Source organism: Typha angustifolia, chromosome 8 (genome assembly GCF_048772165.1).
Source record: "Typha angustifolia cultivar Huaian chromosome 8, ASM4877216v1, whole genome shotgun sequence".
Classification (NCBI taxonomy): Eukaryota; Viridiplantae; Streptophyta; class Magnoliopsida; order Poales; family Typhaceae; genus Typha; species Typha angustifolia.
In genome coordinates, this window is record NC_133246.1 from 14,999,540 (window position 1) to 15,020,016 (window position 20,477).

Below are 20,477 nucleotides of genomic sequence, written 5' to 3' on the forward strand. Positions count from 1 at the left end.
GAGAGAGAGAGAAAGCAACAGAGGGTTCGGAAGAAATGGGCCTTATTAATGTTGAAAAAAGGTTTCTAAATAAAATTACACCAGTTGAGGTGGAATTTTAGTTTACCCCAAAGTCATGTAATATGGCTTATTGTTAAGAGTAATTTGAAACTCCATAATAAGCATCCAAATGCTATTTTGAATTTTTTTTTTAAAATCTGGAAAATAGATTTTCCTCAAAATTCTTAGTAATTGAGGGTTGCCAAGGCCTGAGTGAATTTATTCTCAAAGGAATGTACGCAATATTGCGTCAAGATTATGTACATTGAGCCCTAAAAAACTTACCAAAACCTTCGGAAAAAAAAATGACCAATAAATGACGCCACCCGCGCGCACGAGTTCACGCGGTGACCCTTATTCCTCTCTCACCGCCCTCTGGCTCACGCGGTCGTCACAAACCGGTGACTCCACCACATCGGCATATCGTTACCACCGTTCACCGCGTCTTGACACCTCGTCATCCTTCCCACTTCCCACCTCTCCTTCTCCTCCTCCATCTCCATCTCCGCCTCCGTCTCCTCTTTCTCCTCTTCCATCTCATCGTCTGCTGCCACCTTTCCCGCCTCGAGATTCGCGCTCCCGTTGCGTCCGATGAGCTCCAATCTGAGCCGACCGTCATGGCGGGAGGCGTGGAATATCTCCGGCCGCTCCATCCGCACCTCAGTGAGCCGGACCCGTCCGTCCTCCTTGACGACCCGGAAGAACAGGCTCCGCCGCCCGACGAGCCACGGCAGAGGCGGCGGAAACCTCTTCGCATCCGCCTTCGCCGCCTCCCTCCGCCGACGCGGCTGCCCCCACTCTCTCTTCTCCTCCTCCTCCTCCTCCTCCGCCGCCGCCACCACCTTCTCCTCCATCTCCGCCTCCTCCACCGCCTCCCCGTCGCAGCTCTCCGATCCGATGCTCTCCGTGCAGTGATCCCCGTGGTCGGGGTGGAGGAGGCCGCGGGATCCGGCATCGACCCTCGCCGCCGGCGGAGACGCAGTGGGGCCCACGGCGGCGGACTCCAGCACGTGGGGCGGCATTGGCGAGTCGCCAGCTAGGAGGCGGAGCAGCCCGCGGTCCGGCAGGGGAAGATTCCTGCAGCGGTAGGATGGATTCCGGCGATCGTCGGGGTCGGAAAGCCCTAGCAAGGTAAGAAGACTCTTCCGAAGGCTCAGCATAGCTTTTTTTTCAAAAAAAATAAAATAAATTTTTTCCAAAAAAGTACCTTTGCTTTGCCGGAATTAGAAACAGGGGAGAGGTGGGGGGAAGCTTTATAGTGGGACAAGGAAGGATAGTAAGATGACAAGGCTTGATGGTAATAGTTTCTATTTTGGGTGGTATGGAGAGTTGTTATCTTTTCGAGCACGTCAGAAATAAGAACGGAGCTAATCGAGCTTTGCTGTTAATAACGTGGCCAGTTGCTGACGTGTCTATGATCATAATCGAAGTATATTTTGCTACAAATTATTTGGATATAGGTTTGCTTGGTTCTAACCATGCCACGTTTCAAAAATATATAATAGCTCGTAAAAGAGTTTGCCAAACTCGAACTCTATTTTATTAAAATAAAAAAAGAAGAGAGTTTGAGTCTTTTTTTTTTCTTTTTTCTTTAAAAAAAAATGGATACCTTGGTTGACTTCCACCTTGGCTTGCGGAGGGAACTCCAGCTATGAAACTTGGTCAGAAATCGTGCATCTTGTGAGGCCGTCAGTTTCTCGAGAAGAAAAGAACATTGGCGGCCATGCTTTTAGCCGAGAGAGAAGTAGGTTGGCGACAGCCTACAGCGAGGGAACTTTAGTCTGTCTCTATTGATTGCTTCCTCTAAGAGACTTGAATGCATACTTCCAAGCTATTCAATTATTAAGCGAAAAGGGAGTAGAATGGAGACAGTGGACAGGTCGTTATCCAAGAGGTTAGTGCAGGTGCCAGTTTGGCGATGGAAATTTTGCAAATTGCCACTTGTATTACTAGCTTTATAGCCAAAATGTCCTTTATATATATATATCTCCTCTTCTGTTCACATAAAAGGAATATTCCTAGTTCCTACTAGGCTTTAAATAGCCTTATTTTAAGGTACTGGGGCACCTATTGCCTTTAGAGTTGGGCGCTTGTCTGGGCCTCTGTTCATAGATTCCAGAGAAGATACCTAGAATCTAAAAGATTTCTTCTCGTAATAATATTTTTTATACCTAATATAATAAGTAAATAATCACTTATTTTTAATATTAGTTTGCTAATATATAATTCTCTCTCCTCTATTTTTAATATTATTTTTAAATTGTGGAAGAATTAAAGCACATGTTCTGCTTTGTAGCTTCCGAGAGTTCCAAAACTGTATCAAGCTTTCTAAACTAACGAGTACAAATTTAGGATTCATACAAGGCCGCAAGAGGGTCTACCTCACAGAAATAGCACCTAGGAGCTTTCATTATTACTGCCACAAAGTAAGGAAGTTGAAGATTGGAATAGCTTATGCAAGCCTTTATGCAGCTGCAGCTCCTTTTCTGCTCGTTCCTTGATCCTCCTCTTATGCTCTGGCCTAAAATGCCTGATCAGCCCCTGCACAGGCCATGCAGCAGCATCCCCCAGGGCACATATGGGCTGTGTGACCTCCTGAAGCATATCGATCTCCTCGAGCTTCGCATTACCCACCTTCAGCCTCTCCATGATCACCCCTGCACGGTGTGCATTGCCGGCAACTCTCATGCTTATAGAAGTAAGACAGCCTTGCTATTGCATCGACGACATCGGTGGACTTATCCATCACAATCACGGCCGCTGTGCCAAGTCCAGATTGAACAGCCTTAAGGGCATCATAGTCCATGAGGATATCATCGCAAATGTGCTTTGGCAGGAGAGGAACAGATGAACCCCCAGGTATAACAGCAAGCAGGTTATCCCACCCTCCTCTGACACCTCCACAATGCCTCTCTATCAGCTCCTTCAGTGGAATGCTCATCTCCTCTTCCACAGTGCAAGGTTTGTTCACATGACCAGACACAGAACAGTTTTGTACCTGAATTATTTTTCCGGCCAAAGCTTGCAAACCATTCAGATCCTCTCCTAAGAATTGTGGGAGAAACAGCAACAGTTTCCACATTTGTGACAGTCGTTGGACAGCCATATAGCCCAGCATTAGCCGGAAAAGGTGGCTTAAGTCTTGGTTTCCCCTGCTTGCCTTCAAGGCTCTCCAACAAAGTTGTCTCTTCACCGCAAATATAAGCACCAGCACCAAATTGTATATGTACATCAAAATCATAACCTGATCCACAAGCATTTTTTCCTAGCATTCCTGCTTCATATGCCTCTTTTCTAGCCTTTTCAAGAGCTCGACGCTCATTTACATACTCCTCCTGCAATCAAGCACCCCTCAAGTAGTTTGTGTGGGTCATGACGCACGATCTCTCTGTCTTTACATGTTCCAGGTTCACTCTCATCAGCATTAACAACAAGATACGAAGGTCGTCCATCTGATACCTTTGGCATGAAAGACCATTTGAGGCCCGTTGGGAAGCCAGCTCCTCCACGACCTCGGAGACCAGATTTCTCCATTTCATTGACAATCCAGTCCGATCCCTTAACCACCAAATCCTTTGTTCTATACCAGTCACCCCGCTTCATTGCACCTTTGAGGAAAGGGTCATGAATGCCATATAAGTTGGTAAAAATCCGGTCTTCATCTTTAAGGCCACCAAAGCGGGTCTTCTCCAGAGGCGGAGGAGGTGGATGAGTGCTGAATGACCTTAGTGCAGAACCCAACCTTCCACCATTTAAGCGATGAACCAGCTGTACCCTTGGTTGGGAGAAAAGGTTCTTCAAAAGTCTCCGAGAAGAAGTAAACAAATAACTTTAGTTAAGAAAATCCTAATTAGATAAATTTGTCAACTTTTATAACTACTCAATCAATAAATAGAATATTTCTGCTTGGTACATTACAATAAGTCCTGTTGCATAACATTATCAGAGAGATAGACAGGCCAAGATGTGGATTAATTTCCACGGGTATGCTAAAATAACTGAGAATGAAAGGCAGTAAACTACAATAGGATATGGCGACAGTTAAAGTACAATAAACCTTATTTCATAACATACACCATATATGCAGAAACATAGAACGCAGTGAGCATTTCAAGAATTGTGATGATCTTTATCCTCAAACAAACTATGAAAGGAGCTCAAACCAACTATAGAAATTGCAACAAGTAGATCTCTCAAAACCTTTTATTATATATATATATATATCATCTCATGCTTAATCAATCACGCAATAAAAACCATTGACGAACAGACGAAAGGTAATGGTAAAGGAAGAGCACTACCAATACAATCACAGAGAAAGCTCATCCACTATGCAAGGGTGTTATTGGTTTCTTCTTTGTTTTAAAAAACACAAAGTTTCAGAACTAAAAGCAACTTCATTCTTTGTTTTACAAAAAAATTTCTTTCAGTCTGTGGGGACACTAGATAAGGGTGAAAATAAGACAGGAATTATCTGTCCAAGTTGATAAGATTATCCAGATAAAGTCACGTTTATCCAGCTTGAGTCAAATTTATCCTCAGAAAACACGATCAGCGTATCCTCCTCCTTATATGAGAAAGTAAACTCCATCCACCAATATCTCATCCTTCATTCTATGGACGCTACTAAACTCGCCCTAGTTTATGGCAATAGCCAAGTACTCAAATCTAATGAAATTTAACACCATATTGATGCTAGTCTTGGAGTTGTTCGTAGGTATCCATGATACGGAGTTCTTTTCTCTTTTCATTTTTTTTTTCTTCTGAGAAAAGACAAAGGCATATATCTGCAGACAGTGACGAAGAATCTGACAATATTAAACGAATGTCAACATTTCAAAAAACATATTAAAAGAAAGTTTATTTATTTACTGTTTAAAGCTGACAATATTGCATCTCCCATTACACCAAATTAGGTTGCGAATTATACATAATATACATATAATTGCAGTCACTCTGCAGTGTTTCAGCAAAATTTTCATGTGTGGCAAAAGATTTCCTGCAGAATTACATTGTTCTGCTATTGTGGAACTCTCTCCATTGCAGTAACAATGTGACAAACTATCAGCTTACCAGATCCTCTCTGGCATATCAACTAGCTCAATGCATGAAGCATCAAGTTCTCCTTGCCTCCTTGCAGAAAATTTACATGGCAACTGACATGTACAAACTCAAATCCTGCGGAAGAGAACTTGTGCGCCATACTGTGGTTGAAGGGTCATCAGTAGCATGGGAGCGTGAACATAATAAGGCGAGACATCAAACTCGAAACGCTGCAGAATCATGGAAAGAGCTACTTTGCTCTCAACAAGTGCCAGGTTTTGGCCGACGCAAATGGTAGGCCCAATACCAAAGGGAAAGAATGCGCCAAGATGATGCCCCTTGCCGTCTGCGAATCTCAATGGATTGAACTCATTAGCATCAGCACCCCATACTTCGACATCATGGTGTATGGCTAGAGTAGGCATGTAGATGTGCGTGCCAGCTGGTACGTCGAGGGAGCCTAGCTTGACATCCCTGGTGGTTATTCTATTAAGTGCCACTGCTGGAGGATACAATCTGAGAGTTTCCTTCACCACCATGTTTACCTGTGTTGATGTTGGTAGAGATATATAATCTGAATAATTAGCCAAGATATTGCTAAAGATCACATAAACAGGATAGCTGTCTAGGTGGCAGGCAAGGATGATTTATCATTGTGCTCTCAATCAAGAATGCAATATCTGCTATGCCATTGTCTAGACTCAGGTATCTTTTTGAATCAAAGGAGAAAAAAACATGCAATCCTTTAATGACCCATTCAAGGAAGTCATCACCTTAATCAAATTCTTATGAGTATACACACGAAGTAATACCCGTAAGACCCTAACATCTAGCATCTAGGTTAAAGTCTATCGAGGGAATCATTCACTAGCTTATGCACTAAGAGCACCATTTGGATATTATACTTTCGTATATGTATATAAACCGGAAAGCTTAAACTTACAATTTTGAGATTGCCCAGATCTTCAGCATTAGGATGCTCACTGTGACCACAAACATAAGTGACTTCCTCACGTGCCTTGTTCTGCCAATCTTGATGTAATGCTAGAAGAAGGATTACCCATGTCAAAAAGTTAGCTGTTGTTTCCTTGCCAGCAAAGTAAAATGTCTTGCACTCATCAATGATTTCTTCAATTCCCATTTTCTCTTCACTGCCACTTCTATTTTCTGATATCATTAGACCAAGCAAGTTTTTTGAATTCTCACAATCGTTTTTGTTAACCTCAATCAATTTCTGTAAAGAACTTCGAATTTCCTTATTCAGTCTCCATCTCTTTTTGTTCTTCTTTGTCGGCAAAAACCTGCAATTGAAAGATAACCAGATCATCTTATCCTATTCTGCAATATTATTTTTATTTATACAAACATGTTGTGTTATCCATACTAAATCTTTTTTAGGCATTGATGCGCTACCATTAGACAAATGTTTGTTAATATTTCATTCTATCATTTCCATGAACTAGAAAATGCTTCAGATGGTTAATTACAAGATGTCTGACATGAGTATACCGAGTAATTTAAGTTCACTCCTCGAACTCTAAAATCAACGGTTTTGAAATGAATATAATTCGACAATGAGATTGGCATGGCGTTTTGAAAGTTAAGGGCAAAGATGGATTAGTCTGAACCCTCTGTCGTTTACCCTACATAAAGCACATAGAGAAACTCACCTGAACCCTGGAATGTACACGGTTCGTAGTGCAAGAGAAACTAATAGCGTTTGCTCATCTTGCAATTGAAAGATCCGCTTCCCTTCCTCGTAGCTACTTCCGAAGGCCACTCGAGAAATGACATCTGCACTGAAGGTATGGAACTCCTTATGCACATCAATCTCAAACTCAGAGCTACTCCCACCTTGCACTTCCCATTTCTCCAACATAGACAATGTGCTCGTAGCAATTGCAGGTACCCAACACTACAGCAAACAGTTAATCTTCAAACTTATATGAACCCTAATCTAATTTACCAAGAGCAAATGCCAGTTTATATCATCCTACTATTAATTGGCTAAATTTTTTACTTTAAGTCCAGATATCCAGATAAATCAACAAAACAAGAGTCAAGAGCACGAGAAAATAGATACAAGCGGGTCAAAGCGATGGATTCGACCTCCTCACCTTGATTCGCTCCATGTTAAAAGCCGGCTGGATCACTCTCCTATGGTGGGCCCACTTCTTCCCCTTGAGCCCGACCAGCCCTTCTCCGAACAGCTGCCTCGATATAGGGTTGAACCCGACCTTCTCGAACGACCCGGTCGAATCCACCAGCACCGCCCGGACGAGATCCGGCTCCGCCACCGCAAGCCGCGGCCTGATCCCGAACCAGTACAAGAAACACCGCCCGAACTGCGCCGACCACTCGCCATAGTGGGGGATGACGCGGCGGACGATGTCGTGGTGGAAGGAGGGCAAGGGGGCGGACTGGGCCCGTGCGATGACGGCGCGGATGTCGGCAGCGTTGCCGGAGAGGAGGCGGCGGGGCGGGCCGTGGATGTTTTGGCGGCGAAAGTGGAGGCGGGTGCGGTGGGGGAGGAGGACGAGGCGGAACAGCAGGTAGAAGAGGAGGAGGAGGAGGAGGAAGAAGAAGAAGAAGAGATAGATGAGAGCCATGTTTCAAGTTTTAAGCAAAAGTGGTAGTAGAGAAGACTGAGGGCTATTCTTTAAATAGACGAAGCATCGTCTTCACCGTTTATAGCTTTTTTTTTTTTTTAATAAACGATTAAAGTTACTATAATTATTGTAAAATTTAGACATTAGAAGGTTGGTTGTGAGCTAATTTAAGTGAGAGAAGATTTTATATAGTATTCACAACAAGTCCACAAATATATTCTCATTCACAACTATTTCATTTCCATCTCTAATTTATCCCACCTCCCATCATCCCCGTTTCCCCGCAGGAAACGAATCGATGAGTAGATGCCCCCATTCACTTTCCCCCCTCTCTCTCTCTCTCTCTCTCTCTCTCTCTCTCTCTCTCTCTCTCTCTCATTCCAGGCGAAGCAATCGCCTGAGACCTTTCGTCTTCGAATCGTCCACTCCCACCTCCTTCCTCCTCCTCGGGAAGCTCGGCAGCGGCAGCGCCCTCGGTGACGGCGAGAGCGTGAATCCCACTCCGGCGAACGCGTCGCCGCACCTCACCGGCCGTAGCCTCACCTCCTTGGGGATCGCGTCCGGGTCCGGCCCCAGCCTCGCTGACCCGAACACGGCGACCTCCCACGAGTCGGCGCTTGCTTCCCTCTTCTTCCTCCCCGTCATCACCGAGTCCAGCGACTCCCCATGCTTGAGGATAGTGACCTGCCCCATCACCATATGCTTGCCCTTCGCTAATTTCGGCGATCCCTCCTTCCTCTTCCTCGGCTTCGGGTACGATTGCTCCCCCCACGATCTGCTAGAGTTTGGGCTCCTGTTAGGCTTGTTGAAAGCCCGCATGAGGCAGTCCTGTGGACGTAGTAACTCCGTCCCCATGGCGATCGCCGTGGAGACTCGAGATCTGACGAGATCTATAGAAGCAGAGAGAGAGAGAGAGGAAGCCTTTCCCCCTTCCCTTGGTCTTCGTTTGCTTTCGCGATAATTTACGTGGTGGGGAGGTTTGGGGGAAGTTATGGTGGTGGATTTCACCCACCATTGCTTTAAGGAGAGGTTGGGGACCCGGGGAAAGGGACGATCGGGCCCGACGGTGAAATGGATGGAGACACGTGGGCGGTAACGTATAGTTAGTTGGGCCCGATCCGCGTCAGCCTTGCCGGGCGTGATCCTCGCGTTCTTATCCGTAACGCCGTTATTCCCGTGGTGCGCGTTCACGGAGTCGCGCGCATAAAATGTTTCGTGCGACCCTGTACCACGTTAGATAGATTAAATAATACTAAATAAAATTAATCGAAAGTATCGGTAATTGAACCGAAAGTTACTTTGTTTAATTATAAATATTAATTAGTGTTTCATTTATCTCTCTTAGTTAATTTTTTATAAAAAATAAAATAATAATAAATTGGTAAAAAATCCGCACTTTTAATATTAGGGAAACGGTTATAAGAATAAATAATAAGAAAATACTTAAATTAAATTTACTTATTGATAAATCTAGTCATATGTATAAAATGTCTTATATACTTATCTATTTATTAATAGATAATAACTAATTGGTTAGTATTAAATCACTGCTCTCTGCTTAAATGAGCAAATAACTATTAACGAAAAGGAAATAGATTATGGTTTTTCACTGACACCTCTCCTTGTGAGACACTTTGCCTTTTTATTAAAAGATTATGAGCTTGTTAATGATTGACAAAATAAAAGGGCTAATTTTTTTTTAATACATTTAGATTGGCCAACTCGATTAATTTTTCTAAAAATATTTTTGACCTAAGGAGAAAACGAATCTATTAGATCATGTCCGCTTTGAATTTAAGGCCCTTCCATGAACATATTTAGAGATTCTTAAATTGATTCAATAACTAAATATTTTTATTTTTATTATATCTAAATAAATTTATTTTTAAAAAAATTAAAACTAAAAAATAAAATAATCAATCGAATTTTGGAACTTAATCTCAAACCAAACAAGTCTAATAGAACATGACTACTGAGGCTACAGTGGTGGTGGTCGCGGTGGCCTTTTGAGACACTTGCTATTCTCTATGTATATATTCTTCCCTGGTATCAATTGATGCTTATTGATTTAAACAAGGGGGTTAATTTAAATGCTAAAGGATGTGGCTTCTTCTCCTCGAGGCGAAACATGTGCTCCCATTGATTAATTCAATCTGCATTCAGACTTGCAAGTTACTGCTAATAATTAATGCGCCTTTGCTTGGGAATCTGGCAACATTGCCATGATTCCTATATGTACTTTATAGCATCGTACTCACTTCATTATTCATATATGTACTTGAGCATCATGCTCACTTTAATATACTACTTGAAGAAAGCAGCGATGTTACTCTACTTGCATTGATATAAATATACATGATAAAGAGAGTATTTTGTGAATATTGACTCATTTTACCCTGCTATTGCAGGTGTCTGACAAGCAAATAAGCAACCAAGTATTGAGCCTCTTTAATCCCATTCTTGTCAATGCAATAATTGTTATTAGGGGTCTTTACATAATTGCCTTTGAAATTATTGAACACTTTGTAAAGATGTGATCATTATTAAATATCTATGGACTGTCTGCTGTATCAACAACCATCTATGTCTCTGCATCCTAGATGATGACTCTAGTGTATCACCTGTGCTGAGTTACCTACTATTCCATATGCTAAAATTAATTTTGTTCCTATGCCTGCCAAGGCATAATTTTCTGGAGAAATATTACAAACTGATGCTAACATCCATTGCAATACATCATTTAGGATGGTGAAAAAAGAATGAGCATGTCCAGACCAGAAACAACTTGGATCTACAGCTGCATTATTGGTGATTGAGGAAACTACATATGTCAAAACTAGGATTTTTCCGATGTGAAGGAATTCATAGAAGCTTGTATCTCTTCTAGAGTCCTCCCTTTAGTCTCTGGCACCAGCCTCTCCACAAACACAATGGTAAGACCACAAATGCATGCGAACATAAAGAAGGTACCTGTAGAAGTAAAAGATGTTCTTGCTTAAAGTCTAATGTGGAAACAAGAGATCGGATGCTAATTAGTCCATAAAATAAAGGCTTCTTTTACCTTCAGAGCTCCACAGCATTAGAAAATTGAAAGCATATGAAACTATCCAGGATCCAAGCCAGCTGACTAAGGTCACAAGGCTTCCTGCCGGACCTTTCACGTTCATGGGAAATATCTGAACACAATATTATAGGGTCACCAAAAATTAGCCAGATATTGTTTTTCTCGATCTATTCTAGTTCACCTTGTGTATATATAAAGTACCTCAGACATTATAACCCATGGTATTCCCCCCATACCCAATGAGAAGGATCCTGTGTACACCTGGTCTCGAAAATAATTGAGACAAGCAAAATCAAAGAAGTGTTGAACATTAAAATTTGAAGAGGAGAAATGCATGCTAGTACAAGAATAATTTACCAGAATGCCAGCCAAAGCCAGCACAGTGTTCAGCTGCTTAAGCCATTCTACTTCCTGTTCCAGAAAAGAAAATTAATTACTCGTGTTGAATGTTGCCTTAAATATTAGTTTTAAAAACCTTTGATAGGAATGACATTCCAATTTTTTATTAGAAACCTTTGATAGGAATGACATTCCAATTTTTTATTAGAAACCTTTGATAGGAATGACATTCCAACTAGGAAACAACCCAAGCATGTCCCTGCTGCAGAAACCTGGGATTCCAACAGCTGCTTAGACTAACCATGAGAGTGCTTAATTGTCAATAATACTTGATCAAGTTACTGATACATTTCTACCATCAAAAGGGGCCTTCTTCCAGCTTTGTCCATTAAAAGCACCCCTAATGTCGTCATTGGTATCTGCAAAGCTCACAATCATTTACATATGCTCCATAATTGAAGAAACAAATTAGAATTATGAAGAGTTTAAGAACCTGAACTGCAACCATTGCTATCATTCCAGAGTTGCCTGACGAGAAGCCTGAATATATATGGTAGATGATTAAGCCATCCTAACCAACTCAGACAAATTATAGTAAAATTCTTATCTTATTACCTGCTGAAACAAATATCTCACTTGCATAAAAGCAGATTGCATTAACTCCTCCAAATTGCTGAAGTACCATCAATCCAACCCCAACCTGTTAGACAAGTTGATGAATCAGAGATATTGGGTAAATGAAGCACTTAGTACTGTGCCATAGAAACCGTAGAATGCTTACAATAACAGAATGAAGGTATTTCTTCTGAAACAACTCCAACACACTGGCCTGTGGGAGGTGGAGAAGGTTCTTGGTGAATTCCTGCATAAATAGCAAGAGCTCGCTCATATGTCACAGAAACTATTTCATAGGTAATGAACTCTGAGTCATGAAAATAGCCTGTGTACTTTGATTTCCTCTGCTTCTTCAAGAATATCGCTATCCTTTCCCCTTAGCCTCTGTAATGTTGCTTCAAACTCGTGATCATGACCAGATTTAGCCTGAATTACTGAAATTGATTAGGCTTTTATTGGGCAGTGAAAGATTTCTATTATTTTAACAATCTTATAATTTATAAAACAGTTTCATTCATTTTCAATCCCTCAGTGATGTCAGTACTTAGAAGACACAAGGTTTTAGGTGGATACTCTTCATAGGAGACTGAATCACCCAACTGTAGCGATAGACTGTTGTGTCTGTAAATCAATATTGATCATGTTGGTATATAGAGATGAAGCTTAAAATTTCTGTCAGTCTTGGCTGTTTTACATATGGTACTATACAAGATGGTGTATGCAAAATTGCAAATAAGTAAGTTAATTGAAGACCTAAAATGTTGGGAAACATTTATAAAAAATCTTAGAAGTGAAGGCTCAATTTTCATGTACCTGAAATTATAACACAGTGAAAGATTAGGATACATTTATGCTACTTAAGTTAGACATGGTTGTCCCTTCTCTTTATTCAAATTATCCACAAGTTGCACCTTTGGGATCACCATGGCTGCAAATGTCTACAAACCCAGAAACTAGAAGTTTCCTGTCATTCTCCTCATAGATTAGATGTGCCAACAGGTTATTTCCCTAATTTCAAACATTCAAAGAAACCTTTTATTCTAGTAACAACTCATTCAATTATCTTTTTCAACAGAAGGCATCCTAAATGCAACCTAACCATACGATTTCTAAATGATTGCTAATATTTGCACATACAAAATAAGAAAGAAGACCATCCATTATTTGATAAAGTTGCATCATCTAGATAGTTGATATTCTCCCTGCCAAAATAAATAATATATAGCAATTTAAAAGCCAATCACGTTCTACAAAGTAAGCAGTATAAAAACGGCTTACCAGCCACCTAGGAGATTCTGGAATTAAAAGAAGGCCCACTAATTGTAGTAAACAGGGAGCAACTCCTGCAAACCAAAATATTTTAATTCACCAACTTGACATGAGATACTAAAAAAAAATGAAAATGCTCTTTCTTATAAGATTACATTAAAGTGATGTCCCTTTCAGATGGGCAGTAAGTACTGCATGGGGGAAAGCACCCTACATTTGGTTGGAATCACAAAATAATGAATTCATAATCTTAAGAGTGTCCCAGAGTTGATGCCATACAAGCAAGAGGGACACTGGAACCCCCCTCTAACCGATATGAAACTATTTAATCCTTAAATCAATATAAAATTATATAAAACATCACATATGGCCCCTCTAATATGTTAGTCTGGCTCCATTCCTATATAAAGATGAAGTTAAGTTAATTTATGTTGCATCAACAATTTAACATTTCATTTTGGTATCATAAAAACACATGTATTTGTAACATAATGGGACCTATTCAAAATAAAGAGTATGTATAAGAGTATAAGAAGAGACTATCTACACGAGAGTTAACATTTGGCACATGATACAAAAGATATTGATGTACCATACCAACCAATTCTAATGGAATAATTACCTATTATTGCCAAGGCACGCCAGCTCAAAATAGTTCCTAACACATATGCAAGGGATCCTCCACAGCATATCATTAACTGCATCACAGTAAAAAGTCATTCACACAAAACCGCCTTCCTCAAATCCATGCTTCCAATTTTGTGCACACCTGGTTTACTGTCGCAAATCCTCCTCTTAGATTCTTTGGTGTTATCTCTGATATGTACACAGGAACCTGTTGAACATTTGATATAAATTATTTATCACCTTAAATAACAAACAAAATAATTATTAGGTTTTTTTCGATACTTGTTCCTATATACCAAACAATATTACTACTCTCACTAGTCACTAGTACTTTCCTTGGCTATGCGGATTGACATACTGGTAAACACAAAAATTATTTTCAGGACTTTATAGACCTATCAAGACACAATTTTAAGTGCTGCTACGTTGCTGCACTTACTACATAAGAAAGAAGACCTATACCACATCCAGTTGAAAGCCTTCCGAGATCAAGCCACCAAGAATCCTGTAAGCATAGATGATCAAATTCCATTTACAAAGAAAAATGATGGCTATTTGCAATGGAAGCTTATAAGAACATGCTGGTAACTTAGGGCACAAAAAGACAACATCCAACTAATTTTGATTACAACCATCCCCTACCCAACATACATCGATTAGAAAAGGAAAAGAGGAAAGTTCTAATCAAATCAATGGAAATATAGCAAGTCAAGCTAGCAGAGGAGTAAAAACACCTTTGACAAGAGTATAGAAAGCCATCCCACACTGCACAAAAGGTCCGATATTGCCATTGCCTGCATAGAGAACAATTAAGTAAGAACAGCAGGTTCATGATAAAATATTAAGATGTTTGTCAGGCTCATAATGCTTACACATCTTCGACCAATTCGATCTGCTATTGGTCCACTTACTATGGCACCTATCATTGCTCCAATTGTTAATATGGAGCCAAAGAAAGAATACTGCACCCAAAAGAAAAATGATGAAAGCCGCTAATTTCTAACATCATAGAGTCTGAAAAAAAAAAGATGCTCTTTTCTTTTCTTTTCTTCAGATATGCGGTAGTGGTCAGGTATTCCAATAGTTCTGGCAAATGATCAAACAGTTCCATAAGACTTCTTTAACATAGGGAGCTGTTTTCATCTCTGAAGCCCAAACAACAATTGTCATGAATAATATTGAATATGTATATTTGCCACCTTAAATAAGTTATGATATGAGAGTGAATACTGAATAGAGTGTCAGTTTACCTTATAGTACACAAAAGAGTCCTTATTATGTATCCACTTAAGTCCTTGTACTAATTAATAGCAGTAACTATTCCACTCATAATCATGGTACAGTAGGATTATAATTTATAAGGTAACAACAACAGAGGTAAAGGACCTCTCTCTTGGTACTTGCATGGTAAACATATGCATTAATTTATGTCTATGGGCCCATAAAGAACATTAACAGAATCAAACTCATCAGAATGACTGGTTGAACATCTATGATTGAAAACAAGATGCTGCGGTGGAAATTTGCATTGTATTCATACCTCCGCTAAGGAAAGGTCGAGGTCACGCATAATCCCAGATTGTGATGGCGAAGAATATCCCACCTGTATAAAATATTAATTACAAATAAGACATCCGCTTGCTTATTTATTGGGCATGAATAAATTTTGCACCGAATCTTAGAAAAGAAGCAAGAGATTAAAATAAAAAAAAGGCTTTAAATTTACCTACCGATATCCCGAACTCGAAGGAGCCAGCGACGGCGACGGCGGTGCTCGCGACCACCACCAGCATGGAAGAATCGAACAAAGACGGCTCCCTCCTCTCCATCAAAGGCCTTGCCGTCTCTCCTCCTCCTCCTCCTTCGTCGACCTCCATCGCTACCGCTTCTTCCCTTTTACTTGGCTCTTCGCGAGAGATAGCTAGCGGATCGAAGAGAGTATATCACGAGGGAGGATTTGGGAGCAAGAGGTCGGTGTTAATACTTGGTTTTGCCATCCAAACAGAGCCAGCCATGGCATCTCTCCTTTCGTCGGCTTCTGCGATTGCTCACTTGTACTCTTCCGACAACAACTACAGCGCGAGAGTGACTCTGGTCTTCGTTTAATTTATTTTTTTAATTAGGGATTACTCTTTTCATTTCACACCCTAGAGTATGTGCATTTTTCACATCTTCTTCTTTCCAGTAAATCATAGGAAATCCCTTCGTGGGACGACTTCTGAGGATCTAACGATAAATTTAAGGATAGTTTCGGGTAGAAAATAATTAAAAAGCTACGTAATCATACACATTACTGAGCATGAAGCATAATAAGAATTTTTGAAGAGTTTGTGAAACAACCAACCATTTCCACTCTCCCCCTCGTACTTTCTTCCTATCATTTAACATGCATGGACAACATATCCAAGGGAGATTTTAAATCATCAGAACTCCCACAAAAAGAAAGGCAACAATGGATTGGTTTCTTCTAACTTCATTTGCAAGAATTCAACGACGCTTGTATCTCTTCCAGCGTTCGCCCTTTGGTTTCTGGTACTACTCTTGCCACAAATAGAACAGTCAATGCATTGGCTGCAGAGAAGATGAAGAAGGTACCTGAAAACCAGAGGAAACGCAGAATAATTGATGTTTTCTATATATTTATTCTTGCATATTGCTTAAGACTTTAAATTTATTCAATCTCTACCTGAAGAACTCCAACTCATGAGGAAGTTGAAAGCGTAGGAGATTGCGAAGGAACCAGACCAATTCACTAGAGTCACTAAGCTTCCACCGATTGCTTTTATATCGATTGAAAATATCTGTAAGCAAACAAAACATAAATAAATAGATTCTAAAATTTTGTTCTTCATGATATATTTCTGTGAACTTATAATTTTTGATTCAAGGCTCTTCTCATACCTCAGACATAATAACCCAAGGAACAGCTCCCATTCCTATCGAGAATGCCGCAATATACACCTATGTCACAAAGCAAATGGAAGATTAAAAAGGTTTTAAAATTTTATTATCAGCTCTGACAATCGCATGCATCTACTTCTCCATTGCATGTAAATAATTCAGGCCAACTTTGCGACGCGTATTTCTGGAAGAAGCATCGTCACACATTCGATGTTTGAGAATAATTGGCAAGATTGGAAAGCTAACTAGTAAATCTCAGCCAATTCAAGAAAGATGTTGAGGTAAAGACTAATGTATTCAGATAAGTTTCTTACTAGTATGCCAGAAAGAGCTAGCGTCGGGATCCATTCTGCACACAATCCTTGTCCCTGTTAAGAGATCAAGATATTGTTAAACAAGAACATAGTACTTGTTTCCTACATGATCGACCGCATCACGATTACCTTCAGATAGAATGATGTTGCAGTCAGAAGGGTACCGATAAATGTTCCTGATGCAGAAACCTGCAGAAGAATCTCAAATTTAGTTTAAGCACTTAAAGTTGTATGGTGTTTTTAGGCATGAAAATTCTTCACTCTTTACCATCAAAAGAGGTCTTCTTCCACACTTATCCATTAGAATAGCTCCTAATACTGTGATGGGTACCTGAACAATTGCTTCTCTGATGACAAACTTGAACAAAGTTACTATGAAACTTAAAATAAGTTATAAGATCAGAAACCTGAATGGAGGCCATCAAAATTGTTCCGAGATTTCCTGAAGAAAATCCTACAGATGTATTTGACTAGTGAGTACATGTATTCCTTTTTCGATTGTAGTAGGAAAGACTTCATGAAGAGAATTTGGCGTTATAGATTTACCTGCAGATATAAATATCTCACTGGCATAGAATCCAACACCATTTATCCCTCCAATTTGTTGAAAGACCATTAGGCCCACCCCAACCTGAATACGACAATCCATTTCATCAATTAGTGGTCTAATTATTGGAAGAAAGAGAAGATAAAACTTAGTGTAATAAAATCTACCAGTCAGCTAAAGTGAAGTGGTTGCTTACAATGACTGCGTTAATGTATCTCCTCTGAAAGAGATCTTGAATCCTTGCCTTAGGAAGACTATGAAGAGTTTCGGTGTACTCCTGCATCGCAAAATCAATTTGATATTCCTTTCATATTCAAAGATTAAATCATAAGCAATAAATTTGTGAGCTTTAGGTCTAGAAACTAACTTGAATCTCTGTTGCTTCTTCGGAGATATCAGCATGTTTGCCTCGAAGACTTTGCAGTGCAGCTTGAAACTCTTTTTGGTTGCCAACTTTTGCCTGATGATGTAGCATGCACCGATATATAGTTTGAATTTTATTGTAAAGAGTATAGAGTTAAGTAGTGCAATTGCTATTGTACCAGCCATCTTGGAGACTCTGGAATAAAGAAGAGGCCCACAAGCAGAAGAATGCATGGAATTAATCCTGCAACAAGAATATAAGTATTAGATCTATCTGGCCATTTCTTTTTAAGAGGCAATTTCCTTTTCCTTTTCTATTAAATTTTCATTCATTTATAATTTAGATGTACACAGGGATAAGGAGTACTCACCAACTAGTACCAAGGAACGCCAGGTTACAAATGTGCCAACTATGAAAGCAACTGAATCTCCTCCACAGATCAGTAGCTGCAAAATGATAAGAAAAAATTGAATCAAACTTAGCAGCTTATTTTTCTATCTTTCAATCGACATCATCTAGGCTCAAAAAACTATGCCTGGTTTAAGGTCGTCAGTCCTCCTCGCAGATTCTTCGGTGATATTTCAGCTATGAAGATGGGCACCTGTAATATAGGAAAAATATTAAGTATATTGATGTTAATAGGTAGGAATAACCTACATCGACGCAAGTTGGTTAATTAATGTTGAGGTTTTCCTTAACAATTGAACTGTTTAAGAGAAACATACCACATAAGAAAGAACTCCAATGCCATAGCCTGACAACACTCTCCCAATATAAAGCATTGTAGCATCCTTTGCATGGAGAAACAAAAAATTAGATCACTGCTGAAGATATAAGGCAAAAAAGATACTAAAACAAATTATGATTTAAACAACATACCTTTGCAAAGTAAATAGCAAACCATCCAGCAATGCAGATAAGAGCAGATACTCCCATTGCCTGTTATCGTGAATGTTTGCAAGAATTAAAAAGAAAAAGAAAAGAAAAGGAAAGGAATGTAACAGTTGGAATATCATCATAATTTCGTAAATATTCCTTACTTTCTTACGTCCAATATAGTCAGCAACACGGCCACTTGTTACTGCCCCAATCATTGCGCCAATGGTCAATATTGAACCAAAAATTGAGTACTGCAAGATTGACATAGTGCTGACTAGTTCATATATAAACATCTAGGAATAAGGAAAATACAAGAAAAGCAATGAAAGGGAATGCTAGAATATATATGCAAGAAATAAGAACAAAGGCGTGCTAGTTTTTTCCTTCTCAATTTGTTTCTTTCTTCAGTAAGTTTCCCTTCCTTCTGGAGAGAATAAACTATTATACAAAAGGAGATGATCATTGATCCACAGGAACTAACCTCAGATAGAGACAATCCAATATCATTTATTATCTCTGATTGCGTTGGTGCAGAATAACCAACCTGCAAAAATTTCAGTGGCAGATCAAGAAAAAAATTCATACTTTTCGTAAATAAATGGCCTAATTTTGAACATGGCTAAAATTTTGATTGTGATAGTTTCATACATCAAACGCTAGATTCGTGGGCATCTTTCCACTGAGGTGGACTCCTACAAGTAACTTCCTCCAAACCCCAATAATTAATTGGAGTAGGACAAGCAAAATTGTAAACCGCAAACTTGATGCTATCCAATAATTGTTTGTCTCTTATACTTCTCCAAATTTATCCAAACTTGAGAACGTGAGATTAAGCAAACCAAAACAGAAACTAATCAAGAAACTTACACATGAACCAAACTCAAATGAACCACACACTGCTACTGCAGTGCTAAGCAAAACCATCGATATTGAGCCTTGGCTACCGGTGCAGGACTCCTCACATCTCTTGTGCTGCATCAGAGGTTCTCTGGCATTAGCCCCAGAACTCTCCAAATCTTCCAGGGTTGCCATCTCTCTTGTGTAAGGTACAATGGCCTAATTACAAAAAAGGAGGAAGGGGTGTTCAATGGCAAGAGTAGTACTATTGATGAAAGAGAAGAAGGACTTCTCTTCATAGTTGCACATTTTCTTTGCATCCTTATATAGAAGGAAGCAACGATAGCTCTATCATTAGCCATGGTCAAAAAAAGGACCATGTGGGTCAGTAGCTGTAACTGGGGCCTTGGCCAACGCAACCTTAGATCATAGCTACACGAAGTTTCAAAAAATCCAGATATAGAAGCCAATTGATGGAGATTGGATAGAGACAGAGAATCTAATGATGTGATCTCAATATTGATCATCCTTGCACCAACTGTGATTGTACTAGTCATCCTTCTGCATGCCACCACTTAGTTCTCAGTTTTTTTTACATGTAAAGTTACCAAAAGATAGATATATATATATATATCAATCAAGTAATGTGAATAGTTAGTTTTCTTCCTTCAGACTTCAGTCTTTGGATTCGTCTTAGAACAAACAAGATCACCAACTTCTCCTCCAATGAGATTGAATTTTGTAATCCAAAGATTTGTGTTTCCAGACACCCCATATGATCTGATGTGGAAGTAATGGCAGCATCTGGTGAGAAACTATTAACAATTGGAGATCTTCAATTATGCACGAGGAGAGGCCTTAATTAAAGTAATACACATAGGGACTGGAAGCAGCTAAGAAGGTCATGAGGCATGTTCGAAGATGATTAATTACAAGTTTATATAATCGGTCTCTCTTGGACTTGATCTTTCCTAGAGATCTGGGCCATGATATCCAAAATGGAACTCACATGTCTATCTAGTGGGCTTCA

General features: G+C 39.8%; 4 protein-coding genes and 1 pseudogene across 6 annotated transcripts; all 5 read right to left on the minus strand.

The window, feature by feature from the left end:
• Nucleotides 1-237: 237 nt before the first annotated feature.
• LOC140765428 (uncharacterized) lies at nucleotides 238-2,127 on the minus strand. 3 transcript variants are annotated; one of them, XM_073104514.1, is made up of 2 exons: nucleotides 1,649-2,127; nucleotides 238-1,162 (listed from the first exon to the last, which is right to left on the minus strand). In XM_073104514.1, the coding sequence occupies exon 2, from the start codon at nucleotides 1,059-1,061 to the stop codon at nucleotides 420-422; it is 642 nt and encodes a 213-aa protein (XP_072960615.1). In that variant the 5' UTR covers nucleotides 1,062-1,162; nucleotides 1,649-2,127; the 3' UTR covers nucleotides 238-419. The 3 variants fall into 3 exon arrangements, with proteins under 3 accessions (XP_072960615.1, XP_072960614.1, XP_072960613.1); XM_073104513.1 differs by lacking the exon at nucleotides 1,649-2,127 and adding an exon at nucleotides 1,247-1,581; XM_073104512.1 differs by lacking the exon at nucleotides 1,649-2,127 and having other exon boundaries at nucleotides 238-1,584.
• Nucleotides 2,128-2,436: 309 nt separating this feature from the next.
• Nucleotides 2,437-4,118, minus strand: LOC140765067 (NADH dehydrogenase [ubiquinone] flavoprotein 1, mitochondrial-like; annotated as a pseudogene).
• A 776-nt stretch (nucleotides 4,119-4,894) lies between these two features.
• LOC140764892 (cytochrome P450 734A1) lies at nucleotides 4,895-8,067 on the minus strand. Its single transcript, XM_073103718.1, has 4 exons — nucleotides 7,200-8,067; nucleotides 6,753-6,997; nucleotides 6,026-6,383; nucleotides 4,895-5,627 (listed from the first exon to the last, which is right to left on the minus strand). Exons 1-4 carry the CDS (start codon nucleotides 7,689-7,691, stop codon nucleotides 5,211-5,213), a joined length of 1,512 nt encoding a protein of 503 aa, XP_072959819.1. The 5' UTR covers nucleotides 7,692-8,067; the 3' UTR covers nucleotides 4,895-5,210.
• On the minus strand, nucleotides 8,067-8,546 carry LOC140765068 (uncharacterized). Its single transcript, XM_073103985.1, has one exon. It carries the CDS (start codon nucleotides 8,544-8,546, stop codon nucleotides 8,067-8,069), a length of 480 nt encoding a protein of 159 aa, XP_072960086.1.
• A 1,793-nt stretch (nucleotides 8,547-10,339) lies between these two features.
• LOC140765069 (uncharacterized) lies at nucleotides 10,340-19,736 on the minus strand. The gene is made up of 36 exons (XM_073103986.1): nucleotides 19,478-19,736; nucleotides 19,092-19,154; nucleotides 18,772-18,861; nucleotides 18,611-18,670; nucleotides 18,457-18,522; nucleotides 18,267-18,332; nucleotides 18,102-18,177; nucleotides 17,910-17,974; nucleotides 17,735-17,827; nucleotides 17,564-17,644; nucleotides 17,367-17,451; nucleotides 17,228-17,274; nucleotides 17,089-17,151; nucleotides 16,950-17,009; nucleotides 16,821-16,874; nucleotides 16,507-16,566; nucleotides 16,292-16,406; nucleotides 16,082-16,200; nucleotides 15,336-15,548; nucleotides 15,146-15,208; nucleotides 14,478-14,567; nucleotides 14,340-14,399; nucleotides 14,045-14,110; nucleotides 13,748-13,813; nucleotides 13,601-13,676; nucleotides 12,988-13,052; nucleotides 12,043-12,135; nucleotides 11,876-11,956; nucleotides 11,710-11,794; nucleotides 11,588-11,634; nucleotides 11,451-11,513; nucleotides 11,307-11,366; nucleotides 11,113-11,166; nucleotides 10,957-11,016; nucleotides 10,753-10,867; nucleotides 10,340-10,661 (listed from the first exon to the last, which is right to left on the minus strand). The coding sequence occupies exons 1-36, from the start codon at nucleotides 19,640-19,642 to the stop codon at nucleotides 10,528-10,530; spliced, it is 2,919 nt and encodes a 972-aa protein (XP_072960087.1). The 5' UTR covers nucleotides 19,643-19,736; the 3' UTR covers nucleotides 10,340-10,527.
• Nucleotides 19,737-20,477: the final 741 nt, after the last annotated feature.